The sequence below is a fragment of the Centroberyx gerrardi genome, chromosome 21 (assembly GCF_048128805.1).
Source record: "Centroberyx gerrardi isolate f3 chromosome 21, fCenGer3.hap1.cur.20231027, whole genome shotgun sequence".
Taxonomy (NCBI): Eukaryota; Metazoa; Chordata; class Actinopteri; order Beryciformes; family Berycidae; genus Centroberyx; species Centroberyx gerrardi.
Window position 1 is genome coordinate 8,559,165 of NC_136017.1, and position 17,476 is coordinate 8,576,640.

General features: G+C 41.3%; 2 protein-coding genes across 5 annotated transcripts; one reads left to right on the forward strand and one right to left on the reverse strand.

Moving 5' to 3' along the window:
• Positions 1-720: 720 nt before the first annotated feature.
• Positions 721-11,689, reverse strand: arl13b (ADP-ribosylation factor-like 13b). Of its 3 annotated transcripts, none has more exons than XM_071918042.2 (10): positions 11,212-11,689; positions 8,875-8,945; positions 8,291-8,540; positions 7,825-7,930; positions 6,903-7,105; positions 6,253-6,367; positions 5,650-5,803; positions 4,716-4,835; positions 4,082-4,150; positions 721-2,396 (listed from the first exon to the last, which is right to left on the reverse strand). In XM_071918042.2, exons 1-10 carry the CDS (start codon positions 11,268-11,270, stop codon positions 2,383-2,385), a joined length of 1,161 nt encoding a protein of 386 aa, XP_071774143.1. In that variant the 5' UTR covers positions 11,271-11,689; the 3' UTR covers positions 721-2,382. The 3 variants fall into 3 exon arrangements, with proteins under 3 accessions (XP_071774143.1, XP_071774108.1, XP_071774151.1); XM_071918007.2 differs by having other exon boundaries at positions 721-2,550; XM_071918050.2 differs by lacking the exon at positions 4,082-4,150.
• Positions 11,690-13,799: 2,110 nt separating this feature from the next.
• LOC139926479 (gamma-glutamylaminecyclotransferase-like) lies at positions 13,800-16,713 on the forward strand. 2 transcript variants are annotated; one of them, XM_078291184.1, is made up of 2 exons: positions 13,800-13,861; positions 16,130-16,713. In XM_078291184.1, exons 1-2 carry the CDS (start codon positions 13,841-13,843, stop codon positions 16,622-16,624), a joined length of 516 nt encoding a protein of 171 aa, XP_078147310.1. In that variant the 5' UTR covers positions 13,800-13,840; the 3' UTR covers positions 16,625-16,713. The 2 variants fall into 2 exon arrangements, with proteins under 2 accessions (XP_078147310.1, XP_071774326.1); XM_071918225.1 differs by lacking the exon at positions 13,800-13,861 and adding an exon at positions 14,193-14,237.
• Positions 16,714-17,476: the final 763 nt, after the last annotated feature.

Consider the following 17,476-nt stretch of genomic DNA (forward strand, 5'->3'; position numbering starts at 1 on the left):
TGTCAACCATCTTTTGGGTTTAAAAATGATTTCACATTTTGAATAGTTTTTCTGAGCAATTGTTTTTGAGAGAATACACTGTCAATTATGTGAGCATAGAATACATAGTGACTGCAAATCCAATAACAGAACATTAAGATGTTTCAGTTGAGCTAAACTGCCTTGGGGGCATATAATTAATGATTTCACATTTTATATATTTTACCGAGACTCCTCAAGACTGTAGTTAGGCGGTTTTCCCTTCAAAATTGGCCTAATTGATCCGTTTTTCTCGCTCTATGATCCACATCAGATTTCATCAATAATTCTCAGCAGGATTTCAGGGTGTAAAGCAGACTGTCCACAGCACTCAAGAGTGATGGCTTAAGTAGAAACAGTGCAGAGTCGTATCTCTAACCTTAGTCCTTGGATTTTAAAATTAGATAACAAAAATAAAATAAATGTAATCAGCTGAAATACATTTCCAGAAGTAGTGACACAGACAGAAGACGTATAGATGTTTGCCAAGTTTACAAGCACTGCATGTCGAGCAGCAACTGATGCTGAGTTTGAGCCAAAACATACCGCTGCTGTCCTTATGACACACTCCAAAGCAACAATCACTTTTATAATCTGGTGGCAGTTGCTCATAGAAACAAAGACTTCTATCTGCATACAGGAAAACAAAAAAAACACAACTTGATTATAATTCATTTAAGAATATTTTTCAAAACACCTTTTATTGTGCTGTTGTTATAAAATTCAAACTGGGTAGAAAAAATATTTTTTTAAACATCTAGCTCATTAACAAAGGAGTGAGTTGTTTGTTTTTTTACTATGGACTTAAAAACACAATGATGTGGATTCTATTTAAAGTGATATTTCCCTTTCATATACCGTTCTTTTTTTTTTTTGCTATGCATTAGCTTCATATTGGCTGTTTCAGGTATCTGTAGTGATGTCACACGCTCACTTTCTTTTTCCCCCATCGTCACGCTGCAAACTCTTACAACCCATATAAAAACTCAAGTGGGTAAATGAAATGTACGTTTTTTCAGGGTTGTACGTTGGCCTTTTCGAGACGTAATTCTGCCTATTTCCAAAGCAAAAAGGGGGACTAGAAAGAAAAGTCTTAAATGCCAGAACACCAATGGTTCACACCTCAGAGCCACTTCAGGGGTTTTTTAACACATGAAGCCTTTTCCCAAAGAGAAATATCACTTTAAAAACAGTGAGATACACAGTGTAAACAGCAGAACGGATACAAATTCTGTAGGCCTGTAGACAAATAAAAGACAAAAATATATTTTCATATATGTTTACAATGTTTACATAGTTTTAACAATAAATAAAAAGATGAAAAATCCTTTAAGAGGCTGCTGGCAAGAGAGCGATAAAAGAGCACTCAATTTAAAAAAACAAAAACAAAAACTGTTCCCTACCATGGATCACAACAATCATTACAATGTACCGTTCCTTTTCATGGCATTGTGTATGCTTCCATACAAACTTTGTGTTTAAGTGAAATGTGGACGCATCTCATTACTAAAATAGACCGATTAACAACAATGATGTAGTGTAAGTCTTTTTCATGTGCAGTGTGGTGTAGCGAGCCGCTCCTACTCTCCCCGCACATTTCACCCCTGAAGAGGATAATTTCCTCTGTGTTCAGCTGTGACTCATCCTCATTTCGCTCCCACTGTAGTAAAGAGAGATAGGTTTCCCACTCTTTAAAATGATCATATTTAAAGCACTCATAGCTGTGAAAAGCCAACTAAGACCTCTACTTTAGACAGCTTACCCTTTTCTCCATATTTACGTACATTCCCAGTATCATATTCACTTTGTCTGAATTACACCTTAACCATCAGTGTAATGCGTTAGCACTATGCAACTGAATGTGTAAAAACAAATGAATACAATATGGGGAAATACAATTCAAGTGTCATTTCAAATGTCAGTATGTATACAACTCTATAATTCAGTATCAGACAAAAACATATATGTAACTGAAGGTTATAATGAACATATTTACATTCTTTGTCTATGAAAAAGCAGGTCAGTTGGACACATGAGGTCCAAACCGTCTAATACTGATATTAACAATAAAAAATAAAGTTTAAGACTACAGTAGCGACAAGACTTCAGCACTAAAGATGCCTTCGTCAAATGGAGACTGCATTTGTAAAACTGTAAAAAAAAAAACGAAATAAAAAAAATAATAAAATCCAGTTCAGGCAAATTCCGGTGTTTCACACCGAATTGTGTCAGTCTGTGAAACAATATTATGGCTTCCGGGCAAGATTCCATTTCCCATGATGCCCCTCTGTTTTTGAACATGTCCGTCGGGCTTCCAAGGCTGCCACATCCCCAATCCGCTGCAGTGACTGTGTTTTTGGATGTCTATACACTGCGCGCTTGAGACAGAAAGCAAAAAGGGGAGAGCCGTGATTGGGGGAGAGTCAAAGTCAATCAATAAAGGAGAAGGCGGGGGTTAAGAAATGACGTCATGAGTGTCGCCGTTAGGCCGCGGCCTAACTGAAACGGGTGGGAGCGGCTTCCTGTAAAAATCTGTGGAGGGGAGGAGGAAAGGTTATGACTACATCCACCAAGTCCTGAAACACAAACACAACCACTGTATGTGTGATTATACAGCAGGTAGTTTCAGCAAGGCAATGGATTAGTCAAAGGCACATTGCACGCACATAAGCACGACTAGCTGTGACTTTGTGGTTGCTATGACGACTCCTGTGGTAACCAGGGAAGTAGATGGCAAATAATCTTGTTTTCCTAATCCTGTTTTTTTAATCTTTTGTATTCATTAGGGTTGGGCCGATCACTTCATAATAAGAATTGGATCCATATCTGTACAGTAAGCCCGGATACTCGTGATCGTATGATTGGACTTGGAAAAACTGGAAGTTCTCTACTTTCGCGTTTTTCACACTAATTTTATATGACAAAGTTTCAAACAGTAGAGGAACCCAATGAGACCAAACGAAACATGTAATTTGTCTGATCGGGTGACAATCGTACTCGGAAAAAAACGTATCAGATACTTGTGTTTCCCAATCTATTGGCTCACCCCTAGTATTTCTGTTACTTAGCAATGGATGTGGGCAGTCTGAAAAGTATTCTTCTAACTGTTGTATAAAAGCCATAATATTCTTGAGGATGCTCTTTACTATTACGATTATGGGAACTCTGGAGCTCTGCTTCGGCTCATACCTATTGCATCACCATCGTATCAATAATAACGGTGCAGATCACGTCCTCTCAGGTATTACTGCTATATTAAATTATGTAACAAATGTAAGCTGTAAAATGTAAGCCAATGTAACAAAAACGCATTAAGCTATGAAAATAACCCTAATCCTTTCAAAACAATGAAAATTACAGGATTTTATAGTCAGTATGAGCCTAAAACAATGTAAGCAACAAGAGACAGACATCAGCCATGTAAGACGCTGCACAGTGGTAAATGGGAGATGCAGGCTGGGGAAGAAATGTGGATGAATCTACAGACACACTGCTGTGTTGAGTTGATTAAGATGTCTGCCACCATGAAGGATCCACACACATTCAAAGGCATGCCTGATAAAATGCAGAGGAGAAGAAAAAGACAGTGATGTTGTTCTGTGATGCTAATTAACAGTCAGAACACACATCTTAAGGCAGACCGAGTTCAGTGTTTCCTCTGCGACGCCGCAGCAAGAAAACTACCACCACTGCTGTGAAAACTAAAAGAACATACGATTTCACCTGATTCCTCTCTAAAACAAGAAGTATAGCGGTAATATTTAGAGTATGTGATTTTTTTTATGATAAAGTATCCAAAGAAACATGTTTTTAGCATAGTGAAACCTGCACTAGAACCATAACCAGGTGGAACCAAAAATAAAATGACAACCAAAAGCACTACTGCTGCGTAAAATCACAGAGGAAACACCGAGTCAGTGCAGTGAATGAGTTAATCCACACCAAGACCGGGTTAGTGAATGGCTGAATCAGCTATATAATGAAGGAGTTAATGCATGAAACAAATGACATAGTTGTTAACAGTGAGGGATCATGCACAGCTGGACTTCGGAGGCAGCTTTACCAGAATGTCTTGAGTCCCCGAGAGGCTCTAGTTTTGGCAGCCTAGAAACTTTGGGTGTGGCCCATCCCACTAAATTGAGAGATACAGAGTAAAACAAACAAACTCCGGTCACGACAAATGCGGCAAATCCTGCAAATCAAGTCCAAAGTGACACTCATGCTCCTTTTTCATACCAGCAGTAGAAGAATGATCAGAAACACTGTGACAACTCCTTAATGCATCTGACAGCAAACAATCTTTATATTCTACACGATGAAAATGACTAGTGGAATTGCTGGTTTCAAGTTTTTATATCATTCGTCACATCATAATCATATCTGAAGACATGCGATGATCAAGTAGTACAAAATGAGACAAAGAAAACAAAAAAAAAAACTGGCAGAGGTTTCACATTATTTCCCTTTTCACCATCTTTCCCTCCTGCCATCACTTAATCCCTGTCTTTAAATTTCATCATCATCTTTGTCCTCTTACCTCTTAGAATCATCTAATAGTGAGTGTGTAGTGGAAGTGAAGTAAATGGTACTATAATCCATCTCTCCCTCCACCCCACTCTCCCTTCCCTTTCTCCCAGTAGTTGTCTTCCCTATCCGTCTTCCTTGAGACAGAGGCTCGCCCCGGGGTCCAGACTAACCTGGAGGGGGTGGAGGGGTGGGGCTCTCCGCCGGGCCGTCCTCCGTCCTCAGCGGGTCCACCCGGTGCTTCCTCTTCAGATGCAGCTTCCTGGTCTTCTTCTTGACTTGCTCGCCTGTGGCTGTATACAGAGACATTTGGGCATTTGTCCTCAGGGTTGACTAGACTAGATTTTCCAAAAATAAGTCAATCTTCAGTCAACAACGCATTCTGAAGTTCAAAATGGATCACGTGATTAATAAGCAAATGCAGGCAGAAATGAAAATAAGTTGACTGAATCTAGGTGATGTTGAGGAGACAGTCTCTTCCTGCCTCCTCCTTCAGCTTTCATCATTGGACCTGAGCGCAGTCCAACACACACATGCCGAGTTTTGAATTTATTCCCTTAACATATTGTGTTTTCTTACTGCGTATCTATCTTTAACTATCACATATGCCTTGGTCTGAACTCAATGAAGAGACTGGGACGCGTGTGGGACTGATGCTAAATTTGACTCGATGCCTCTCTTACCAAAACTTTGAAACATCTTGAACAAATAGGTGCTACAGTCTCTGGATATTTGCTCAATCATTTGCTTTCAAAGTAAAAACAGACTTCTTGCTTAACTTGTACAAGCTCCCATTTTCTCTCCATATGGTGCGAGGCGTGACCACATGCTGCAAGCAAATGCTCTTCAAAGCTGTCCACTACCCTCACATCTACACAGATAATTATTTTTTATCTTTTTTGTGTCACTTCCAAGGAAGTGTCTTGGCACCAGACACATTTTATAAAAGTACTGGTTGTAATAAATGCTGGTATAAAGTAATTTTTAACAGTTTTCATTTTCAAACACCGCATTCAGATGCAAACTAAACTGCAAGTCTCAAGAACTGAGGTGAGTTTGAAAATCTGTAAAGCCATGCAGGGACCTTTCCACACTCGGCACACGTACCGGCACTTTCTGGCGTTTGTCTTGCGTCATCTGGCTCTTCGTCGTTGTCCTCCTCGTACTCCTCTTCCTCTTGATCGTCATCTGCCTTCAGGCTATTGGCCCTGCACTCCTCCAGCTGCCTTTGCCTCTTCCTCTCCTTTTCTTTGTCCTCGGTCTGAATGGAACATGAAAGCCACAGGTCAAAAGGAATTATCACATGACCTCGGCCGTCAAATCAGGACTTGGGAGAAGGGTGTACGTTGCAGAGGATCCAAGCAGTGTAGAATACATGCTTCATAAATGGCTGTGACTCGTGTCCAGTTATTTAGTGATTTGAAGAGGTTTTTCTAATTTTGAGACAAAGACAACAGAATTATGCGACAGCTAAACACGAGTTTTACATGTGTTTTATAGACTGTAAATGTCAAAGCAGCTAATGTTAGTAAGCATTGGAGTAAAACACATCCATATTTTCATTTATGATGGATTATGATTACAGACAAAAGGCACAAACCACTCTTGTGTGTTTGAAACGTTTTGACATGTCAAACACAGAGTTATAAATTCAGCTCTAAGTGACCCAGTCCCAGGGTCCAGTGGTGGTTGGATGCTACAGTCACACACCTCATTGATCACATTGCCTATTGGCTGGAAGGGGCTGGGCATGTTCTCATCATCAGGCTCCTCTTCCTGGATCTGCCTGCCTTCACGCTCCGCCTCTTCCCTCTCCAGCCTTTCTCTGTGGACAGAACAGGTGTTGAGATGTTAACCTTTCATTATAATGAAACCTTCCTCCTCAGTGACGATGCTGAATTAAAAAAAAAAAAAAAAAGGATTTGAGGTCAGTGTACTTTAATTAAAAGGTGCATTTTTACAAATTGGTATTTCTACTCTTCAGTGGTAGTTTGATCTTTTTAGATAAAAGCAATATTCTATGTCTATGTATCTGTCTCCTCTTAAATTACTCTTACTTTAATCTAAGAAAGCCAGTAAAAATTAATTTTCCCGAATGTGTTTTGCAGACCGGAGAGATTGCATACATTGCCACTCTTGACATTTTGACATTTCAGATCCACTGCTCCCTTGTTTCATTTACCATTCCAACCTGACCATCTTCTTTCACCTGTTTAACTCACTCAACTCCCATCCTTCCCATCATGCATTTCTTTCCCGATCTGACTTACACTTATCTGCTCCAACTAGAGTAGATACATTCCACTTATCCATTATGAGTTAAACAGGTTTTATCTGCCACTCATCTCTCGTGTCCTCACCTCTCCTCTCGTATCCGCCGTACTCTCTCCGCTCTCTCCTTCTTGTCCTGGTCTTCCTGGGCGCGCTGCTCGGCTGTGTCTTTCTGCACACGCTCGGTAATGGCCTCGTAGTCTTTGGCAATGTTGCTGAGGAGCCAGTTCAGGCCATTCTTGATGGACTTGTCTATCTTCTTGCCATAGCCCAGGACTGCAGAACACGGCTCCTGGGATGGGAACACATAGAGAGATGAGCTGTTTTGAGAAACAGAAATGTATTTTCCCTAATGCCATCCTTTGATTACACAATGTGACCTAGTGGTTAAGGATTGTTCCATAACCGAAATGTCACAGGTACAATTCTAATCTAAATGCCAAAACTGTAAAATCCGGCTATTACAGAGACCATTCCATAACAGAAAGGTCACAGGTTCAATCCCTGCGTCTCAGGTCACAGTGTACATTCGCCGGAGACTGAAGCTACTTATTCCTATTGAAGGCTTAACTGATGAAGAGTGCGATATACGGTTGGTTTGACTTCTGTTGACAAAATGTACTTATTGTAAGTCGCTCTGAACAAGAATGTCAGCTAAACGCAGAAAATGTAAAATGTGGCTATTACTCTACTGTGGTTAATGGCTTAATGGGAGGAGCATGACATGGAGCATGGATAGGGGATGCATTCCAACTGGGGCCACCCATGCTAAATATCCAAGGTGTTTTGGATAAAAACATCCACCAAAAGGCCTATGTTTTGTTACACCATCCTTATGGAATATGTCATGAATGTTGGGTGTGTGAATTAATTTGAACGGTAGGAATGGAATGAACTGTTCTAAAAGAAATGAACCTAGCTCCTTATCTATATATAGCTGAAGACTCAGTTAAACCAAACGTCCTTAATGTCATCCAACTGCTGTTCAACAACAGGTGCAGAAACACTTACGATCTGACAGAGACACTTGTTCTCGTTCACGAGCTTCTCTAACGACAGGTTCTCAATAATGTCCGCCTCAGCCAATGCTCCCTCCTGGTCTTGTTTGTTGGCAAGCCTGGGAGCCAAGAGAGAAAACAGAGACGTCAGTGACTGTGGTAGTGCAATGAGCTGGAAGAGGATGTGCTAAAACATTCAAAGTTGTATAATTAGCTACAATATTTAAAGCAAAAAACAATACCTTTGCAATCCCTCTCCCAGCTGTGATAGATATTAAATCTAGTCTGTCTAAGTAACATTTTTCCTGTCACATAGCACAAAATGACCATAATCCATATTATATCTGTGGGAGCTTGATGAGGCTGTTGATCAATACCAATGACTCAATGAATACTTCACCAGGTGCTGAGATTTCTGGCTTTGAAAACTCACTTTCTGGAAAACTACGTACAAATACGTCTCCTGTTCTGGCACTCACACAAGCACAGGCTTTCCGGCGATGCGTGGGTGCTGGAGGACCTCGGCCATCGCCTCCCGCGTCTCCTGGATTCGCTGGACGTCGCTGGAGTCCACCACAAACACCACGCCGTGCGACTCCGAGTAGTAGTTCTTCCAGATGCCCCGGATCCTCTTCCCGCCGCCCAGGTCGAAGATGGTCACCTCGAACTTGCCCTGCTTCAGGTCGACCTTGGAGAAGCCCACTGTGGGAGCCACGTCCTGGGGACTCTCTGGGAGACAAAAAAAAGTATAAAATAAGCGGAGCAAAGGCACGCCATTAGGTCAATAAAACGCACATGTAGCTGACTTGGCGTAACAGTTAAAATACAAATAGAATGAGAAAAAGATGAAAAAATACAAATTTGTGAACAAGAGCTTTAACAATATACATTATGATATACAATATAACATGATATTGAATACTGAATACTTTTTACAGTAAAGTGATTTAGACAAAGTAAACAAGGTGGAGAACATTAAACTCAATCTTTCTATTATCTATTTATCTATCACAATAAAAGTTGAGCATGTTAGCGTGCATTAACATGGATAATGGGTCCGCACCTCCTTGGATCCCTCGGACCGTGGCAGTCTTCCCTGCATTGTCCAGTCCCACCATCACCAGAGTCACTTTCCTGTAAGGTGAGAAATGGAAAAAAACAATGACTACACACAAAGGGTACACACACTGAAAAGCCGAAAGCGCCGCACCGCTGCACACAGGAAACCCTACTGAACCAGTGGGGTCCAGAAGTCCAGGTCTGCTCCCGACACTTCAGTTGGAAGCGGGGCAGAAAGACAGCCAGCCTAAACCATGTGTGCAGCCTACAGCGCCCCGTAGCCAGCTGTGAGGCACCCAGGCTAAAGCTGCTACCCGGCATTAGCTCTAATGGGTAGCAGCCGGGTAGCAGCTTTAGCCTTTATTCTTTATCCAAATAAAGAATAAAGGCTAAAGCTGCTACCCGGCATTAGCTCTGATGACTCAGATGACTCAGATGCAACTGTGTAGAGGACAGAGATAAGCCGGTCAATATCTGAATGACCAAGACAACAATGGATATGTGCACAGCAGCCGACTGAATGAGTCAGCATCAGTCAGCTGGTGAGCTAATGCAAACATACTAAGAAAGACGGATGCACATGTGCACATGCGCGCACGCAAAAACACACACACCTGAACAGCAAGCTATAAGGGCCCCCACAAAGTTGTTGATGGTCCATGGCAAAGTTACCATCCTATTTTTAAGATCAAGATGTAACAAAAATTGTTTCCGAGAACAATACAAGATTTCCAACCAGATTAATTGGGGCAAAATTATTTTTTGACTATAGTTAGCCCCAACAAATCCATCACACACAAATTAAAATTTCCAGTCCGTACCCACGAGTGTAATATATATTTGCTCCCACATTCTACTCATGTACACTGGTCTTAGAGAAGTTGGAGCCACTTGAATGAATGATTCTATAGTTTAAAAAAAATCAGCAAGAAATTATTGTGTTTTCCACCTTTACAAACCCTTTATAAATATAATATAGTTATAACAACTACAAACCTTAAGGTTTAGGTTATGCTCCTAAACAAAGAGGAAAGGGACACAAAAGTACAAAACAAGGAAAAGGAGCCAATCCATTAGAGAACACACACTGAAACGAGACAAACTGCAAGACCCTAAACAGAGACACACTTAAAGCTAAAACACACACAAATCCTCTTCGTGTAGCCTACTTGGCAGCATACTTAACTACGACACCTGCGCCGCAAGGACATCAAGCGCACTATCCAGCTAACCGTCTTCTGGAGCCAAGTGGCCTTCATCAGGGAAGCCTTTCGATGTAAACCCCCGAACACTGAGATACTGACTGCCCCCTGTCCGCTAACCCATAACCCTCCGACCTCACTGCAAACCACTCACAGCAACAAGCTACAGGCAAAGACCCACTGAACAGACCTGTGGGATTAGGTGAGGATTTCTACCTAAGTCCAAAGGATCCGATCCCTTACAGTTACCACGTGGGTTAAGCAGTCTCAGCACATTTCGCTGGCCATCACACCCTGCTGCCTCACACTCAAGGTCTTACTACAGTTTTACATGCTCTTTCTCTGGTAACCCAAGGTGCTGCTTGTCACCTAAAAACAACTGCAAGTAGACTGAGAAAATAATGCGGTTGGGTTTCAGACAGGACTGGCCCACTGTCCATAAAAAATAGAGAACAGAAGTAGCATACAGGAGGCCAACAAAGACAGGCAGTGTTTCCTTTCCATTCAATTAGCTGCGGTGTGTCCCCCACAGCTAAAATGTAACTAAAATGAAAATTCATCATCTGGCCTTATTGCTCGATTTCAGCACAAAAAAAATGCCTAAATGTCCAAACAAGAGCCGTTCTTAAACTGCAACACCTAGTGGATCTGATCCTACATTGGGTCCAGAGAACCTGACATCAGGTAGCAAGCTAGAGTAATGAAGGATATAGAACGTGAGTCAGTGCCTAATTTTTTTACTCAGCTTTTGAAATATTGATGAAATAAAAAATAAAATTAAAAAAAAAAGATGTCTGACATGTCAAGCTTATCCACACAGCTCACTGTTAGATCTTCTGGTCTTTCAGCAGTTGTCATTTGAACATGTTTAGTCCAGAAGTGAGAATGAACTTGACTGGTCTAATAAATGTCAGAGTAACCAGCTGTAACTAATTGCACAAGGAAAACTGAAAACAAAAACTAAGATTGGTCGCATGACAGGTCACCAGTTTCGACTAATATTAGACAATGTTACTTCTTGCAAACTAGGGACTAAAATGTATTGGTAGGCTTACATTTGCCATTTGGAACTAACGTTAACTATGCATACTTTGACAAGGAGAGGGGAGATGGATGGGTAGGAGCTCCATAACACATACCTTGCAGGCTCACGCCAGCGTTTCAACCAATTGCAGCAATTCGCCATCAGACTAAACATTGCAGTCCAAGTCCAGATGACTGCAGTCAACTAGTCATCTAGCTAGGAACGTCCCACCATTAACCAGCCTTGTTTAGTGGTTAACAACTGGCTAGCTGGTCGATTTTTTACCTACATTGACTACATAGCTAGCTAACAAACGTTAGCATTACCTAGCTGTTAGCAGTTAACGTAACGTGTCAAATGGCTAGCGTAACCAAACGCTGTTGAATTAGATGGCCGTTGTCAGATGTTACCAAAACATGTTGTATTGAAATACGAACTCGTAATGTAAAATGACTTTGTGCTAACGTCGAAGCTATGGCTAACTTACTAGCGCTTACGTTACTTAGCAACCTAGCTGGGGTTAGCTAAAGCTAACCTAGCTAACGTTGTCAGCACAGCCAGAATTGTATATCAGTCATAAGACAAGCTGCATAAAAGTTATGCTTGGCAATTCAATTAAACAGATTTTCATAAATGGCCTAACATGTACTGCTAGCTAAGGTGACGTTAGCTGCTCGACCAACTAGCTAGCTTTCTACTTTGTTTATGCCGTCTTTTTCTGCTGCTAGGCTGCAGACGTGCGTGCGTCATCTTCCGTAATCAACAAATTTGCACCGCTGCGTCCTGATCCACTGGTGTGAGCGCTTGTTGAAAGAGCGCTCCCCGTGGACAAATATGAGCCCACACATTTATAATAGTATCTGTGAACATTGGCATCATGCCCAAATTATCCCGCTGGAGACCTTGTGCACTGCCAGCAGTCACCATTTGACCTTGTACATTATGTATCTGCCTTGTCAACTGCCTACCCAGTCGACGAAAAAATACTCATGTACAACTATTCAAGATAGCTAGGATAATATGCATTATTGTACGACTAAATTACAAAGCTATCCATGCACAAACCTGAAGTCTGACATAGCCTAACTTTCAGTGATACATTGTATAACAGCACTCCCTCTTGTGTGATATTGCTTAAATAAGTAAGTAAGCTGTATCTGTCTCATCATCATTATCTTCTGCTGGCTGCCTGCACTCGCTCAATTTAGCGCATTTTGCTGCATGCTATTGGACTGGATGCCTAAAGTTTATGGAAACATGATTAACATGATTAGCATACACTGTACCTCTTTTTTAAGACACAGCTGAACCTGTTTTTATGAAGTTGCATTTAACTGCTAACTTGTTACTGCTCTCATAATGCTACAGTAATCATCTTTATTTGTTTGCTGGGATCCAGTATCGTTTCTGAATTTTGCTGAATTGACATTAATGAGCCAATTGTCCTTTTGCCTCCAATTTGATGGTGTATTTAGCAGGCACTGAACTGATGAATGAAGTTTAAAGCCCATAGTGTAATTATCTTTTATGCATATTTGCATTGCTATGGCAATGTTATTGTTTCACAGTCTTGTAATATTTCTGTTAGGCTCAGCAGGTTTTAATGGAGCCAGCGGTGCAAGTCTGCCTTTTATTACAGCTGATTAATTATTTAATAAATGTTTGTTTTGTTCCTTTTACTTTACAGCCCTCTGTAAAAGTATTATAAAAGAGCTATGCAATAATTAATTAGTATTAGAAGTAATAGTTGTAGAAGTGGTATCTAGAAATGAATCCAACAGCTCTTTGTTTTAGGGTTCTATTTTCACTCTTTGTTGGACTTTTACTTCTTAGCCTTTTTAATTAATGGATTAAAACATCAATTACATGCCTGCTGCAGCATTTCCCTGCTCTTTATTCTGCCATTGTAGCACATTTCTGTTTTATTTCTAAAACATTTTTAAACATAATGGCGTCCTGTAGCTAGTTAAGTATGGATATTTAGCAGCGCTGTTATTTCATTTGAGAAATTCTGAAGCTCTTCTGAAGAGCTCTATGTTTGACAAATCACCTGTTTAGGTGTTAATAAATTGATACACCTTTGGGTCAGCTTTCAGTGTGCGGACTCTACTTTTGCTCCATAATGAACCAGCCACCAAAATCATGGTATTGCTGCATGGTATTGTAATGAGTAGAAATCTCCTTTCGGCTTTCAACTGGAAGATTCTGGCTCTGCAAGCGTCCTCCCTGCTGAAGCGTCCTTGAGCAAGACAGTGAACCCCTACCAGCTCCAGCAGCTGGTCCTGACCTCTGACCTCCCTGTGGAGGGGAGCAAGTGGAAGGAGCCTCCCCATGGTGGTCAGTCAGTTATCACATCCTTTGGCCACATGGAGGGGCTACAGGGTAGGCATGGCACAGGGACTTCATGTCTTAAGACTCCTCTGACGTCATTTCCTGCTGGCAAAGTCACCAAGCATGCTGGCAAATTCTCCAGCCTCAATTCAATTTATCAAATAGTAAACCAATACATAGGTTCCTTCCTTACCTCTGTTCAAAAACATATTATACAGTTTAACCACTCAACCCAAATAATGTCACTTTGTAGTAGAGAGAACACACTGAAAACTTCAAAGATTTCCAGGGGGAACATCCCAAAACGTCATACCTCCTTCACACTCACCTCACATTTACCGTCACCCCAAAGATAGCATATTAAACTGCAAACAGTCAATTGCACATGCTTTGATTCTTGAAGGCTGAATGGGATGAATGGAAATTTGAATAGGGTAATAAGTACACAAATTAGTCACCTATTCAATTAGAACTAGTAGGCTATCATAGCAACTAGCGAAATTACAATAACGACTAGTAAGTGGCAGAATACTGACTATAGCTATTTTTGTGACTAGTGCTTTTTATGTAATAACTGATAAAAGGCCTGGTAGCCTATGCGTAACTTAACGGAAATAGTATTAAAGCTAAGCAGATATCGACTATATAATGTTAACTAACTTGGCATTATTGCTGCATAGCTGCAGTAACGGCAAGCACACTCAAATCAAGGCTCGATTGCTCTTCTGCGCATGTCAGAGAGTTGGAGCAACAGAGCTCTACTTTGCAATGAGAGCATTGCGAGGAGCGACCCGCTTCATTTCACTATCGGTAAGACTTTGAACCCTTTTTAACCCCACATTTTTTTTTTGCACGGTTTCTTTATGTAACTAGCTGTTAGAGGAAAAGCCACAACAAGCCGTGTTTAACAGTGATTTTAGAACAGCTAAATGAGCCATCGTTAGGCACGATGCGAAACGGATTGCGTTTTAACAATAACAAAAAAAAGAACACACTCGCATTTTAAGTCCTAATTAAATGTTAATAAAATGTTATTTTTTCCACTTCCGATATAGTTCTTGCATAGCAGCTGAGCGACATGGTTGCTAAGCGACCCATAGGCCTAGTTTAATACATCCATGACCGGTATAATTGTGATTTTCGGTCGGCGTAATAATATTTAAAACAGCTGTTATGCGGTCAAATGTGTCGGTTGGGTTTATGTGGTGTTTGAAACAGCCTACACAAAATATGTAGATATGCTGGACAGATGAAACAACACCGAAGGAACAAAACTGTCCGCGACTTAAACTAGCCTGCCACGTCACGGTCAGCTGTAGTGCAGTTTTACCTGTCCTTTATTATCTCAGATTTGATTAGATTGTAGCTGTTGGGCTGCGTTTTCTTTTTTCCACAGCTTGCTTTGACGTCATTTATGATGGTTGTTATGACCTGATGTTTTCTGTCGTGCAGAAAGCTGTGTTAGATACTGTGGAGGCATATGGTATGTACAGTATATAGATTGTGTGACAGGATAGGTTACCATTTTGTTATGACTCTTATTTTGTCATGCCTAGATAGTTTTTTGTTGTGTACCGGAGGTTTAATGATATATGTAGTTGTGTCTAATCACTGTAACTATTTGTACACTGACACTATATCGGGTGACAGTGCAACATTCCTATTTGCACCTGCAACTTGCACAATCCCTTAATTTCTAGTGTCTCCACGAATCAACCCATGAATAAATCCCTTAAAAACCCATGATACTATCCTTACTTTTTTAAAGCTATGTTATTTTTAATAGATAATTAATGTTTACGTAATGAGAAACTAAGGACATTAGTATAAAAAATAAAATTAGCAAGAAAATGTATCTTAAAGTATACTACATTTATATTGGTTGTGCGAATTTTATATTTCCACATCCAGTGCTACTGTTCTGTTCTTGCTCATTGACTCTTCCCAGCTTTAATGTTGGTTGACAAGATTATCATTCACATCACATCAGAATTCATTATTGAGCTGCTGATTTACCCTGCAATAACAAAGTCCAAAGAGCTTCAGTGATATTAGACCTGTGTCTTGTACAAAGCTTAAAGTCACAGAGGTCACTTTATTTACCCTGCAGGGTTGACTGAGCACACTTAAGTGTTTTTCAGCACCACCCTGTTCACAAACTCCTCTACTCTGTGTTATTTTGCATGTGTTTGCCTCCCTGCTGCATCCAATGGCTGAACCAAATAACAGACTGATGAGTAAAAGCCTAAAAAATTGGGCTGCTTTTGTTAGAAGAGCCTCCATATTAGGCCAAAAGATCAGTTTGGATTCCTAGAAAAAAATCTTTTGAAGATGTTGTGTGACTGGAGAAAAAGCTATAGAAACTTGACTTGTTTGTATTGTATTTGTATTATGTTATGCAGGAGCCTACTATGTAGATTCCCATAGGAAAATTCTCCTTTCACTGGTTCCCCTGGAGCTGTTAAGCCTGGAGCTTAACAGACGGTCTCCCTACTCACTACACCACCCTGATACCCTGATATTTACTTATATTCAAGACCATTCTGCTTTATTATATTGTATGCAGTGAAAAGTGACAAGAAAGAGAAATGTGCAATAAATATGAGTACTAAGAATGTTGCAGGTGCCACCAGGATGCTCATCCTACTGTATTTTAAAGAATACACCAACACCAAACTTTTCTCCCCTGTTTTATTTTGCAGGTGTGCCTCCCCTCCTTCATCCACATGACTCACGTCTTCGTCTACGGCACCCTGAAGAAGGGGCAGCCCAACTACTACCGCATGTTCGACCGGGCCAACGGCGAGGCCGAGTTCCTCGGCTCGGCCCGCACCGCCGAGAAGCACCCGCTGGTGATCGCCGGCGAGTACAACATCCCTTTCCTCCTCAACCTCCCCGGCGAGGGCCAGCGCGTCGGAGGGGAGATCTACAGAGTGGACGACCGCATGCTGAAGTTCCTGGATGCTTTCGAGGGCGTTCCCACCATGTACCAGCGCACTTCGGTGAAGCTGGAGGTGAAGGAGTGGGTGGGACGGACAGACGGAGGGGAGACGCCGTCGCCGGGAAGCATCGTGGAGGCGTTTGTGTACAGCACGACCACGTACAAGCCGGACTGGACCTCGCTGCCCAACTACGAGAGCTACGACTCGTTCGGGGATCACGGGCTGGAGTACGTCACCAGAGAGGCAAGAGACTGATGTGGCCCGCTGCCGCAGGGCCTGCATGTCTAGGATGTGAAGGGCAGATCCGCCCCGAAGCACAGTTCACACGTTATTAATGAAAAACTAGAAACGAGACGAGCAAGGTGATCAAGACTCGAAACTATGCAGCTGCTCCACCCGCAGCCTGTTAGAGACGGATTTTCTGCCGTCAATGAATGGCTGAGCTCCATTCCACTGCATAGATAACAAATATGAAGCAGACAGTTTGCTCATATCTTCATAAGATCACCCTGGTTTCTGCCATCGTACAAACCAGCCTCCATTCACTGCCAATGGAGCAGGTCCAGATTGTCTCTCTTGAGCTGAGAATCACATTAAATAGACTTAAATATCTAGACCAAATTGTCCAACATCTTAGGAATAGCATGTTATTGGAATTCTGCTTTAGGGTGAACTAAAAAAAAAAAAATCTATGGCTAGTTATCGCTAAGGCAAGTATCACAGAACAGGAGTGTCAGGTTTGTTTACCTCCTGAATTCAGTTCTCTTACTCTGCGTGAGAGGCTTTAGGGGCTCAGAGCAATAAGATCAAGGTGGCAAAACTGCTTAAAAGTTGACATTAAAGATACAATCAACTGCAGTTTTTGCCTCCCGGTTCTTTTATTTACCTCAAAGCAACTTCAAATATCAAGTTGTCTTGATATTTGATCATGGAAATGAACTGGAAGGAGCTGTCAAAAGCAGGACCTAATTATATATTATATATTCATACCTAGGATACTTTAGTTTACGACCCAGTCCCAGTGACAGGAAGGTGGGCAGAAGCTCACCAAGTACACTTGAAGGATTTAACTTTAGACAATAATGTATGTTGTGGTAATGCACATAT

Coding starts and splice junctions, on each gene's coding strand:
- arl13b (XM_071918007.2), bottom strand. CDS start 11,270: ATGTTTAGTCTGATGGCGAATTGCTGCAATTGGTTGAAACGCTGGCGT. Junction 8,541..8,874: donor GGTCCGAGGGATCCAAGGAG/GTGCGGACCCAT, acceptor TTTGTCTCCCAG/AGAGTCCCCAGGACGTGGCT. Junction 4,151..4,715: donor CACCCCTCCACCCCCTCCAG/GTTAGTCTGGAC, acceptor CTCTCAATTTAG/TGGGATGGGCCACACCCAAA.
- LOC139926479 (XM_071918225.1), top strand. CDS start 14,196: ATGAGAGCATTGCGAGGAGCGACCCGCTTCATTTCACTATCG. Junction 14,238..16,129: donor CCCGCTTCATTTCACTATCG/GTAAGACTTTGA, acceptor TTTATTTTGCAG/GTGTGCCTCCCCTCCTTCAT.